The sequence below is a fragment of the Pan paniscus genome, chromosome 21 (genome assembly GCF_029289425.2).
Source record: "Pan paniscus chromosome 21, NHGRI_mPanPan1-v2.0_pri, whole genome shotgun sequence".
Taxonomy (NCBI): Eukaryota; Metazoa; Chordata; class Mammalia; order Primates; family Hominidae; genus Pan; species Pan paniscus.
The window spans coordinates 42,230,268-42,243,001 of record NC_073270.2 but is presented as its reverse complement, the minus strand read 5'-3'; the positions used below and the strand labels follow the sequence as shown (position 1 = coordinate 42,243,001).

The following is a 12,734-nucleotide window of genomic DNA, read 5'->3' as shown; positions in this document are numbered from 1 at the left end:
TACAAACAACCCAAATGTCCATCAACAGAAGAATGGATAAATAAAATGTAGTGTGAAATGAAATATTATTCAGCAACAAAACGGAATGAAATACTGGCATATGCTACAACATGGATGAACCTCAAAAACATGCCAAGTGAAAGCCAGACACGAAAGGCCAAACATGGGGCCGGGTGCAGTGGCTCACGCCTGTGATCCCAGCACTTTGCACTTTGGGAGGCTGAGGCAGGCGGATCATGAGGTCAGGAGATTGAGACCATCCAGGCTAATATGGTGAAACCCCGTCTCTACCAAAAATACAAAAAATTACCCGGGCATGATGGCAGGCACCTGTAGTTCCAGCTACTGGGGAGGCTGAGGCAGGAGAATGGCGTGAACCTAGGAGGCGGAGCTTGCAGTGAGCCAAGATCGCGCCACTGCACTCCAGCCTGGAAGACAGAGCGAGACTCCGTCTCAAAAAAAAAAAAAAAAAAAAAAAAAAAGGCCATATATGGTATGATTCTGTTTATATGAAATGTCTAGAATAGGCAAATCCAGAGACAGAAAGATTAGAGGTTGCCTAAGGCTGTGGGAGCGGCTCCTAATAAGCAGAGAGCATCTTTTTGGGGCAATGAACATGTTCTTAAAATAAAGAGTAGTGATGGTTGCACCACACTGTGAATACACTAAGTGCCATTGTGAGTTTACTAAATGTGTACTTTAAAAGGGTGAATTTTCCTCTCTCCCTCTCCCTCTCCCCACAGTCTCCCTCTCCCTCTCTTTCCACGGTCTCCCTCCCTCTCCCTCTCTTTCCACGGTCTCCCTCTGATGCCGCTGTACTGCTGCCATCTCGGCTCACTGCAACCTCCCTGCCTGATTCTCCTGCCTCAGCCTGCCGAGTGCCTGCGATTGCAGGCCCGCACCGCCACGCCTGCCTGGTTTTCGTATTTTTTTGGTGGAGACGGGGTTTCGCTGTGTTGGCCGGGCTGGTCTCCAGCTCCTAACCGCGAGTGATCTGCCAGCCTCGGGCTCCCGAGGTGCCGGGATTGCAGACGGAGTCTCCTTCACTCAGTGCTCAATGGTGCCCAGGCTGGAGTGCAGTGGCGTGATCTTGGCTCACTACAACCTCCACCTCCCAGCAGCCTGCCTTGGCCTCCCAAAGTGCCGAGATTGCAGCCTCTGCCCGGCCGCCACCCCGTCTGGGAAGTGAGGAGCGTCTCTGCCTGGCCGCCCATCGTCTGGGATGTGAGGAGCCCCTCTGCCTGGCTGCCCAGTCTGGAAAGTGAGGAGTGTCTCTGCCCGGCCGCCATCCCATCTAGGAAGTGAGGAGCGCCTCTTCCCGGCCACCATCCGATCTAGGAAGTGAGGAGTGTCTCTGCCCGGCCGCCCATCGTCTGAGATGTGGGGAGCGCCTCTACCCTGCCGCCCCGTCCGGGATGTGAGGAGCATCTCTGCCCGGCCGCCCTGTCTGAGAAGTGAGGAGACCCTCTGCCTGGCAACTGCCCCGTCTGAGAAGTGAGGAGCCCCTCCGCCCGGCAGCCGCCCTGTCTGAGAAGTGAGGAGCCCCTCCGCCCAGCAGCCACCCCGTCTGGGAAGTGAGGAGCGTCTCCGCCCGGCAGCCACCCCGTCCGGGAGGGAGGTGGGGGGGTCAGCCCCCCGCCCGGCCAGCCGCCCCGTCTGGGAGGGAGGTGGGGGCGTCAGCCCCCCGCCCGGCAGCCACCCCGTCCGGGAGGGAGGTGGGGGGGGTCAGCCCCCCGCCCGGCCAGCCGCCCTGTCTGGGAGGGAGGTGGGGGCGTCAGCCCCCCGCCCGGCCAGCCGCCCCATCCGGGAGGTGAGGGGCGCCTCTGCCCGGCCGCCCCTACTGGGAAGTGAGGAGCGTCTCTGCCCGGCCAGCCGCCCCGTCCGGGAGGGAGGTTGGGGGGTCAGCCCCCCGCCTGGCCAGCTGCCCCGTCTGGGAGGGAGGTGGGGGCGTCAGCCTCCCGCCCGGCCAGCCGCCCCGTCCAGGAGGTGAGGGGCGCCCCTGCCCGGCCACCCCTACTGGGAAGTGAGGAGCCCCTCTGCCCGGCCAGCCGCCCCGTCCGGGAGGGAGGTGGGGGGGTCAGCCCCCTGCCCGGCCAGTTGCCCCATCCGGGAGGTGAGGGGCGCCTCTGCCCGGCCGCCCCTACTGGGAAGTGAGGAGCCCCTCTGCCCGGCCAGCCGCCCCATCCGGGAGGGAGGTGGGGGGGTCAGCCCCCCACCCGGCCAGCCGCCCCATCCAGGAGGGAGGTGGGGGGGGTCAGCCCCCCGCCCGGCCAGCTGCCCCGTCCGGGAGGTGAGGGGCGCCTCTGCCCGGCTGCCCCTACTGGGAAGTGAGGAGCCCCTCTTCCCGGCCACCACCCCGTCTGGGAGGTGTACCCAACAGCTCATTGAGAACGGGCCATGATGACAATGGCGGTTTTGTGGAATAGAAAGGGGGGAAAGGTGGGGAAAAGATTGAGAAATCGGATGGTTGCCCTGTCTGTGTAGAAAGAAGTAGACATGGGAGACTTTTCATTTTGTTCTGTACTAAGAAAAATTCTTCTGCCTTGGGATCCTGTTGATCTGTGACCTTACCCCCAACCCTGTGCTCTCTGAAACATGTGCTGTGTCCACTCAGGGTTAAATGGATTAAGGGTGGTGCAAGATGTGCTTTGTTAAACAGATGCTTGAAGGCAGCATGCTCGTTAAGAGTCATCTCCACTCCCTAATCTCAAGTACCCAGGGACACAAACACTGCGGAAGGCCGCAGGGTCCTCTGCCTAGGAAAACCAGAGACCTCTGTTCACTTGTTTATCTGCTGACCTTCCCTCCACTATTGTCCTGTGACCCTGCCAAATCCCCCTCTGCGAGAAACACCCAAGAATGAGCAAAAAAAAAAAAAAAAAAAAAAAAAGGGTGAATTTTGTGGTATGTGAATTATATCTCAGTAAAGCCATCACAGGGCAGAAGAAAAAGAGAAAAGAAAAAGAAAACCTTCCAGGAAGTCCAACAAAAAACATGAGGAAGAAAAGGTGAGAGCCTGAGGATCCACCCAGCAGGTACAGCAACTAACTGACAGAAATTCTAGAGCCAGACAACAGAACAAATAGAAGTGAGAAAATTACTTTTAAAAATTAATACAAGGTGGCCAGGCATGGTGGCTCACGCCTGTAATCTCAGCATTCTGGGAGGCCAAGCCGGGCGGATTATCTGAGGTCAGGAGTTTGAGACCAGCCTGGCCAACACAGTGAAACCCCATCTCTACTAAAAATACAAAAAATTAGCTGGGCATGGTGGCACACACCTGTAATCCCAGCTACTTGGGAGGCTGAGGCAGGAGAATCACTTGAACCCAGGAGGTGGAGGTTGCAGTGAGCTGAGATCACACCACTGCACTCCAGCCTGGGCGACAGAGCAAGACTGTCTCAAAAAAATAAAATAAAAAAAATGATGGTGCCTTTAAGATTCTGAGGGAAAATTATTTTTAACTTCATTTTTATATTTATATAGAAATTGTTGTCTGGGTGTGGTGGCTCACGTCTGTAATCCCAGCACTTTGGGAGGCCAACCCAAGAGGATGGCTTGAGCCCAGGAGTTTGAGACCAGCCTAGGCAACACAGGGAGACCTTGTCCCTACAAAAAAATTTAAAAATTAGCTGGGCATGGTGGCACTCTGTGGTAGTCCTTTGCTACTCAGGAAGCTGAGGTGAGAGGATTACTTCGGCCCAGGAGTTTGAGGCTGCAGTGAGCTATGCTTATGCCACTGCACTTCCAACCTGGATGACAGAGTGAGGCCATGTCTCTTAAAATTTTTTTTTTTTAATTTAGCAAATGGAGTGTATTTTTTAAATGTGGCAACAGGGCAAACAATTCATTTTAGGAAAAACAAAATGTAAAAAGAAGAAAACGCAATAATAATATACTGTTAGGCTCTGCAATAAACAATATTTACATACTCATAGTAAACAGAAACACTGATTACTATTTACCATAAACTGTGATGTACACAGAGGGTGGGAGAAAGGGAGACAGAGGTTGTGTGAGAGCTAAACACTCATCTATGCCAATGGTAACAGGAAATTAATAGAAATGATGATTAATTTTAAAGAGGAAATATAATCAGTCACATTTTTAAAAAGATATATGAAGACAAATACCAAAATATACAGCTAGTAAAAACTGAAAGTGGGGAAAGGCCCAGGTAGGGCGGTGGGCTGGATGTTTTCTCTTAGAAGCCTTTTAATGCTCTCTGATCCTTGTCTCTGTTTTGATTTTTTAAAATACTATTATTGTAAAAAGTTACTAGGTACTTTCCTCACAACAGTTCCCCTGCACTAGTGGGTGTGACATCAAAGCGGGGAACTGGCCTAGAGGACAGTGAAAACAATGACTCTGATGAGTCTTCTGCATCATCAAAGGCTGCTGTCCTCAGGGCCCCCTCCATCATGTATGGGATGTGTGTCAAACCATTTGGACACTCTGAAGACCTGTCCTTCCTGAGTGTGGAGGAGTAGCTCAATGGGAACCAGAGCCACAGGTGAACCAGGTGGGTGCAGGTCAACAGCCTGGAGCTTCCCAGGACCTGCCTTCCACCACCCAATCCCCCTCCAACCACCTGTGAATCTAGGCTCCCTACATGTGTCTAGCACTTTCTTGAACTAATTTCTCAAGGGAATTTTTGGAAATTGGCATGATATAGGTAGAAACTTCAGTGGAAAATAAAAGCATAACTTCTTCACACCCTGTTGAGACCCAGTTGGATCCCTGGTGCTTGGCACACAGGAAGCACTCAGTAAGAAGCTGTTGGCTGAGTGTGGTGGCTCACGCCTGTAATCCCAGCATTCTGGGAGACAGAGGCAGGTGGATCACCTGAGGTCAGGAGTTCGAGACCAGCCTGGCCAACATGGTGAAACCCCGTCTCTACTAAAAATACAAAAATCAGCCAGGTGTGGTGGCACGTGCCTGTAGTCCCAGCTACTCAGGAGGCTGAGGCAGGAGAATTGCTTGAACTTGGGAGGCAGAGGTTGCAGTGAGCTGATATCGAGCCACTGCACTCCAGCCTGGGTGACAGAGCAAGACTCCGTCTCAAAAAAAAAAAAAGTTGTTGAAGGCATAATTAGGCTCCCACTTTTCTCTGTGTCTGACAGGTCATCAGGCCCTTTACATGCACGACCACATTCAATCCTTACAACATGCTCACATAGTGAGCAGAGGATTAGCTCCATTTTACAGATGAGGAAATGGGGGCTCAGAGTAACCTGACCAAGGTTACTTCACTAGTAAGGGAGGAGCTGGGATTCAGACCCAGGTGTGGGTGGCCTCACAGCCTGCACAACAAACAGCTATCACCAGCAACCCTTTCTGGAAAGAGGTTTGGTTAAATAGGTGGATGGATGGAAGAATGCGAAGAAAGTAAGAAGGGAGCTCAAAAACTAGCCCAAGAAGAGAACCTAAGAGACCCCCACTCAGAAGTTTGGAAGCTGCTGGCCACCAGCTGGAACCAGCTGCCAACACCTTCTACCCTTGCCCAAGGACCATCCATGTGGCACCCACCTTCTTCAGAGAGGTTGTTCTCTTTGGTCTCCTTGTCCATCTGGCAGCACCAGCCTTCCAGCCGCTCTGTTTCTGCCTGCAGTAGCTTTAGGAACCAGTAGCCGTCTCGGCGGCAGGCCCCTGGCTGTGCCGGCTCTGCTGGGGAGCTGGAGGAGGTCTCGAGCCAGGGGTCGGGTGGGGGCAGCGAGGACGCCTCTAGGGCAGGGTCGCTGTTGTCTCCATAGGAGAGGTTGCACTTGATCTGGGCAATCTTGGGGGCCTGCCGGGGACCGGCATCGATGCTGATGGAGTTGGGGTGAGGGGTACAGTCCGGGAGGCTCCTCTCAGACGACTTACAGCTTGAGTCATTGGCATCCTGGGTATCCGAGTCTGTGTCCCGTCGGGAGGACATACTGTGAGAGGGGACGCTGCTTCTGTGGGTAGGGGGTGGATGGGGTGGGGACAGGAAGGAGTGAGTCACCAAGAGGGCCAGAGACCAGAGGCCGCCTTGACCCGGACACACGGGAGACAGAGAAACGGATGCATCATCTGCTCACCATGCGCCTGAAGCGGGTCCCACAGCCCCCATCTCATTCTCGGCTCAGCCCTTGCCCCATCCCGCCCAAGCCCACACGCACACACACACGAGGACAAGGTCATAAGGTTGCCTGTTTACTGCAGTGGGGCCAGGAAGACCACCAGCATCAGGGCAGCTGAGGCCATGTCCTGGCCCAGCCGTGGCCCCCATGGGTGACTGGTCTCACAGAGCAAGTGCTCATCTGTCCACCCGCCCGCCCCTGCCCAGCCTCCCATGCCTGGGCCACCACCCGCAACCCAAACCCAGCTTGGTTATTAGAAATCCAGCAAGGAGAAGTGGGTTAGGGAGAGCAGGAGAGGTGAGAGCGGAGGGAGGGAGAGGAGAGGGGAGAAGCAGCCGCCACCTCTGTCTGACTTACCGCCAGTCGTCCTCTACCTGAACCCCGATGGACTGGAATTTGGTAGCGGGACTGGGCTCCTCTTTTGGCACTGGCTGAATGCAGTCAACCTTATTGAAGGACAACGACAGCAACGGCACGGAGACAAAGACAAAAATAAAAAACAAACACCACACTTGCTGCTGAAATTCACATTAGTGGGACGACGCAAATGGACGTGTGGACAGACAGACACGAGGCATGCGGACACTGCACGTGGGCCCGAGGCCGGACCAGGTTAAGCCGGGCACTGCTCATTCGCGTGGAGGCGGGCAGGCGGGCGGGCAGGTGGGCGGGAGGTGGGATGGGGTGGAGATGACTGGCTTTCCCTACTCTGAGGAGGGTGCCATCACATCGATCGCTTTGGGTCCGTTGTCCTCCGAGAGGTGGGAACCGTTCCTTCTAGTCCTCTCCTTCACACGCATCAGAGAGAAAAAAAAAAGGACGACGAAAGAGAAAGAAAACACACACACACACACACAAAGCCACAGCCGTTATCCGGTGTAGTTGAAGCTGGCGGCTGTCTTGAGGCAAAGATCACTCCCTGAACCCTGTGGCAGAAGCCTGGAGGGCAGGCCACAGGCGCCTGCACTAAGGGCAAACCCTGGACAGCAGTTCTAGATTCAGAAACTGCCACCCACAGGAGCCACCGAAGTCCCTGGACGTTATTCACACTTGGCTGAGGTTACCTTTAGCACTGGGTGGCCCTGGGGAGCAGTAGGAAGGACTGGGGTCGGGGCCAAGTGGAAAGCTGTCACTCCCTCCACTCCTGTGAAGTGGAACAGGACAACAGTGATGCCCTGCGCCTGCCTTTCTTCTCTGGGACAAAGGTCCCAGGCCATGGGGCAGCCAGGCCAGCTTTCCTATCATCACTCAAGAATGAGGGAGAAACCCACACTCAATCTAGGGCATGAGGCACCAAGGGTTCAGGGCATCCTCAGAAACTGGGGACTCTTCAGTCTCTTGGCCTTGTGGAGAGAAGTAGGGGCCAGGGAAGCTTTCTGGGACAGGGATGCAGCCACATTTCCCCTCGGCAAAAGCCGGCTCAAGGAATGCAGCACCACTGGATCTCCAAGGAGCTGCAATGAGACCAAGAATGGGGCTGGGGTGAATCCAGGGAATGGGACACCCAGGACAGGCCTAAGAGAGTCCTTATCCCGGTGTCATTTTCTGGGTGAAAGGAATCAAGGGTAGTCCTAACTCTTAGGCTTTCCGGGAAGATAAGAGCATCTGGTTTGGCCAGCAAGAGGGTGGGGCTGCCCAAAGATATGGGTGGTCAGGACCAAGGGTTGAAGATCAGGCTACTCTCTGTGTTTCTGAGAATCCCACCTGTGCAGGGCAGGGACTGGACACTTAAGAAGCCCAGAAAACAGCAGCAGAGTCTCCTGGCCAACTCTCTCTCTGTTTATACGTGGGGAAGTGGAAGCCTAGAGCTGCCTCTTGGAGGAAACAAATCCAGGCAACTGCAAGAAATTGCTCAGTGAGCCTTCTCTGTTCCATTCAAGCTCCACTTTGTGTCCCACGCTCCTGCATTCCAGTGCTTTGTTATCAGCTGGGCCACATCCAATTGCTCAGGGGTGGCTGGAGGAGTCCCTTGCAGCCTGTGCCACAACACACAATGCCTCGTCCTCCCTGACTCACCCCCTGGGCTTAGAGGGGCCCTGTCTCCCCTCTCGCCCTCACCCACTGTAGCTGCCCCTCCCTCATGGCTCTGAACGTGCCCTAGTTTGGTCTGCAGGTCCAGCCAGGGCAGGGAGAGTCCACTCAACCTGGATTTAGAGAAACTCTTAAAAACTACAAGGCAGGGCCCAAGTTTCCCCAGCTCAGCAAACAAGACAGATTATTGACATCAGGTGCATGCAGGAGTGCAATGAAGCAGTGGAGGGGAAGCTGGCACACCTGCCCTGCTGTGTGCCATGACTATGGAGGGCCTGCTGACTTTGGCCACCTAACCCTGGGGAACCATCACCTGGACCCTATCCCATGGAGGGAGGCAGTGAGACCGGCATCACCCTTCTCAATGACATGGGCGTGGTACCTCAAGCCACCTACCTGTCCCCAAGGCCCGAGAGGGCTCTGGGCAAAGTTCCCCTCGAGCAACCCCCATGGCTCAAGGGCCCTGGGTCCTGGGCCCCTGGCCCATCAGCGTCTATGCTCCATGCTGCTCCTGCCGCCAAGCGGGGCTATGGCCTCCGCACCCGAGCTGACCTTGGATTAGAGAACTGTTAGGCCAGTCCCGCCTCCCACGGGTCAGCTGGCAGGGCAAAGGGTGGAGTGGACAGACAGACAGTGGACAGGCAAACAGTGGACAGGAGATGGCTGGCTGAGTGTAACTACATTCACTGGGACAACCCACTGGAGGAGCAGAAACACATGCCCACAGCTGCTGACCAGCAGCACGTGTGGACAGATACCAGCGAGGCGTGGCTATGGGTGGAATTCGGTTTGGCCACTTGGGGCTGATCCCCCAAAATAGAGAGACAAACCACCTTTTCCCAGGAGACCTAGTGGGCCTCCACCAGATGTAATTACACGCAGGCAGGTGCACGGAGTGGGCTGAGGACACAGAGTGCAAAAGGAGCCCCTACTTGTATTCCTATTGATGACAGTTTCCTTTTGGGGGTGGCCTCGGGGTGGGACTCAGAGCTGGTCAGCGTCCCTTGTTCACTTTTCAGAGCTGCATGTTTTGGGGGTGGCTCTGGGGCCTCAGGGGCTGGGGCGACTCCGCCCCGTGTCACGCTGGGCGGTCGGGTACTGCTGTCCAGGCTGTCCGACGAGTTGCTCAGGCCCGACTGGCTAGTCACCTCGCTCTTGTGGTCCTGGCTGTCCAGGTAGGTGTCCTGGGCAGACTCAGTACTGCTCTGGACTGTGACTGAGATGAACGGCTTTGAAGTGGTGCGTGGAGGGACCGGTGGCGGGGTCTTCTTATATGCCACTAGGCATGATGAACCTGCAGATGGATGAGAGAAGGGCAGGGGAGAGGTGAGATGGTGAAGCCCCCAACCCTCTCAAGCCCCTTCCAATGCAGAAGCCCTGCCTGACTTGGCCCTAGCTCTGGGCTTAGCCATTCCGTCAGCAAGGATTTCTGGAGCAGGGAGAATGAGGGTCAAGACTGCAATGACCAAGACAGACACACACAGGCCCTACCCACCCTCATTCGAGACAAAGTCTTGAGGGGATGCCACCACTGGCCAAAGATATCCCCCACATCAGTCACACACAAACCTTATTATCCAGCAGGGGCATGTACTAGGTGAAGTGCGTGGGGCCACGAGGCTGTGACAGACCCTGACCCGTGCCGTGGGGAGGTGGTGACAACAGAGCAGATGCCAAAACAGCTAAGGAATGGTTAACCTTGCTATCTTCAAGGTCACTGAGAGACTCAGTGCTCCCCCTGGTCTTTTCCTTCCACACCACCTTCCCTCTCCCCTATTCCCTCTGCTTGGATGCCCCCTCTCCACCTGGTCAAAAATGAACACATCTGGCCGGGCGCGGTGGCTCACGCCTGTAGTCCCAGCATTTTGGGAGGCTGAGGTGGGCAGATCACCTGAGGTCAGGAGTTCAAGACCAGCCTGACCAACATAGAGAAACCTCATCTCTACTAAAAATACAAAATTAGCTGGGCGTGGTGGCGCATGCCTGTAATCCCAGCTACTCGGAAGGCTGAGGCAGGAGAACTGCTTGAACCTGGGAGGTGGAGGTTGCAGTGAGCCGAGGTTGCACCATTGCACTCCAGCCTGGGGAACAAGAGCAAAACTCCATCTCAAAACAAACAAACACATGAACAAACAAAAAAACACACATCCTTCAGGGTCCAGCTAACCCCCTTCCCTATCTTGCCATTCCCACCCCAACACTTTCTCGTTATGTGAAACCCGTACACTGGTCTGCCTCCCTGTTCTCCACTTTCTCCACTGAGATTCCCAGAGCCAGGACCTGCCGTGGGTAGGAACCTGAACCATCTCTGAATCTCACCCTGATCCCAGCCAGGGGCTGACCCACAGCAGGGGCCCAGAACACCAAAGGCCCACTGCTTGCTTCTCAGACGATGACTCTGTTGGCAATAGAAAGTGCTTTTCCAACAGTAGCTGTTTGCTGGGAGGGTGAGGTTGGATCTAGTGCCTTTCTCAGCACCTTAACTCCAACTGCCTGTTGCCCTGTGAGGACTGAAACAAGCCCCTACCCTGGTCTGGGCCCATGAGCCAGATAAACTGTGCCTTCAAGGGGCTACAATCATGGTGATGGTGATAGCCCAGAGGCAACTCACAAAACAAGGCCCAGTATCACAGGAGCTGTGGACAAAGGACTGTAGAAACCATCCATCTGCCACTATGAGATACCATCACATAACCTATCAGAATGGCTAAAAAGTGACAACATCAAATGCTATTGAGAATGTGGAGAAAAAGTGATACTACTGTCATGGAAAATACATTGGCATTTTCTTATAAAAATAAACATGCAGCTGGGCATGGTGGTACACGCCTGTAATCCTAGCTACTCAGGAGGCTGAGGCAGGAGAATTGCTTAAACTTGGGAGGCGGAGGCTGCAGTGAGCCAAGATTACGCCACTGCACCCCAGCCTAGGCAATAAGAGCGAAATTCCGTCTCAAAAAAGAAAAAAAAAAAACAACGAACAAAAAAAAAGCACTTTTTTACTTTTGGTAGAGATGAGGTCTCACTATGTTGCCAGGTTAGTCTCGAACTCCTGGACTCAAGGGATCCTCCTGCCTCAGTCTCCCAAAATGCTGGGATTATAGGTGTGAGCCACTGTGCCTGGCCTATAACATTCTTGAAATGACCTAGAGAACAGATTAGTAGTTGCCAGGGGCTAGAGCAGAGGAGGTCACTAGGGAGAGGGTGAAGGGGAGGGCAAGGAGGGAAGTAGGTGTGGCTATAAAAAGGTAACAAGAGGGACCCTTGTATGAAGTGATGGAATAGTTCTGTATTGAGTGTGGGGATGGTTACATGAATGTATGCATGTGATAAAACTGCATAGCACTAACACACACACAAGTGGAACGGGAAATCTGAATAAGATGGGTGGATTGTATCTGTCGATATTCTGGATGTGAGAATGTATTAGTTTTGCAAGGTCTTACTATTGAGGGAAATCGAGTAAGGGGTATGAAGAATCCCTTTGTATTATTTTTTACAACTGCATGTGAATCTACAATTATCTAAAAATAAAAATTTAATTTAAAATAATCCATCATTCATCCAATAGACATCTATGAAACCAAGGCCTTCTAGTGGATTCCAGAAAAGCCAGGAGCCCTCATCAGCAGAGAAACAGCTCTGCAGTGAGTTCTTTGAAAGTAACACATGCCACGATGTTAAGCCCAGGGAACTGGATGCTGTGCCTTGTGCCCAGCCTAGTCCAGAGGCCACAAAGTGCTCTGAGTTCCAAGCCAGGAGCACTCACTTCCTACTCGTCTGTTTGAAATGTCCCAGTCCTGCTCAGGCCTTGAGAAAACTCAGAGATCCCTGACAGACACCTGCATCTCTGGTTACCAACCTAAGAGCAGTGTGCAGGCAGAAGGACAGCTACCTCTCTGGGCCAGAAGAAAGGCAGCAAGGAGGCAGGAGGCAGGAGGCAGGGCTCAGGTCAAAAGGAGAATGGCTCTCCAACACATCATCCTGAGAGGAGGGACACGCCTGCTCAGCGAAGAGGAGGACCTGCGTTCAGCTGGCCACAAGGCACAGGCTGCGGGCCAAAAGCTGGGTCATTTACTAAGCTGTGCTCAGCAGCTTTGCGGCTTTCTAACGTAAGCCTCAGTGCCTGTGAGGTGGAGATCATGACTATGCCCACTTTGCAGGTGGGGCACGTGAAGCTCAGGAAGGTTATACAACTTGCTCAAAGTTGCAGGAGTAAGCAGCAGCCGCATCTGCTCCACGGCACAGCCACCTCACTCTGCTCTCCAGGCCTTGGGCCCCTCCTCGCTGGGCTGGGCTGGGCTGGGCTGCCGGTGTTTGGGGCCTTCACTCATCACCACATCCCTACAGCATCCTGCTGGGTCCTGGGACCAGTCTGCAGGGGCACAACAAACCAAAATCTGACTGTGGGAGTAGAAAGGGCCTCGACGGGGGCAGAGGCCTGGCTTCCAGGCTCCTGCTTGCCCTCTGGGCTTCTCAGAACTCTCCTCTGTTCTGGAAGGGCGGGAGGGATTCTCACTGGGTCACAGCATACTGCATTCACACAGCCCCTGACAAACTCAAAGCACTGCCCCATTCATCCTCTCCCTCAAGGAT

The 12,734-nt window shown here is 54.2% G+C and overlaps 1 protein-coding gene across 17 annotated transcripts in view; it reads right to left on the bottom strand.

Annotated features, from left to right (window-relative positions):
• The window catches only part of DLGAP4 (DLG associated protein 4), a 227,051-nt gene that overhangs the window by 24,321 nt on the left and 189,996 nt on the right, over positions 1-12,734 (bottom strand). For 13 of the 17 annotated variants that reach the window (XM_034947406.2, XM_034947407.2, XM_034947402.3 and 10 more), the window contains 3 exons: positions 9,071-9,432; positions 6,465-6,553; positions 5,530-5,942 (listed from right to left, as the gene is read on the bottom strand). In XM_034947406.2, coding sequence (XP_034803297.1) covers positions 5,530-5,942; positions 6,465-6,553; positions 9,071-9,432 — 864 coding nt within the window. Of the gene's footprint in view, positions 1-5,529; positions 5,943-6,464; positions 6,554-6,815; positions 6,896-9,070; positions 9,433-12,734 lie in introns of all 17 variants that reach the window. The other 4 variants (XM_034947400.3, XM_063600856.1, XM_057300850.2 and 1 more) reach the window with 1 other exon arrangement.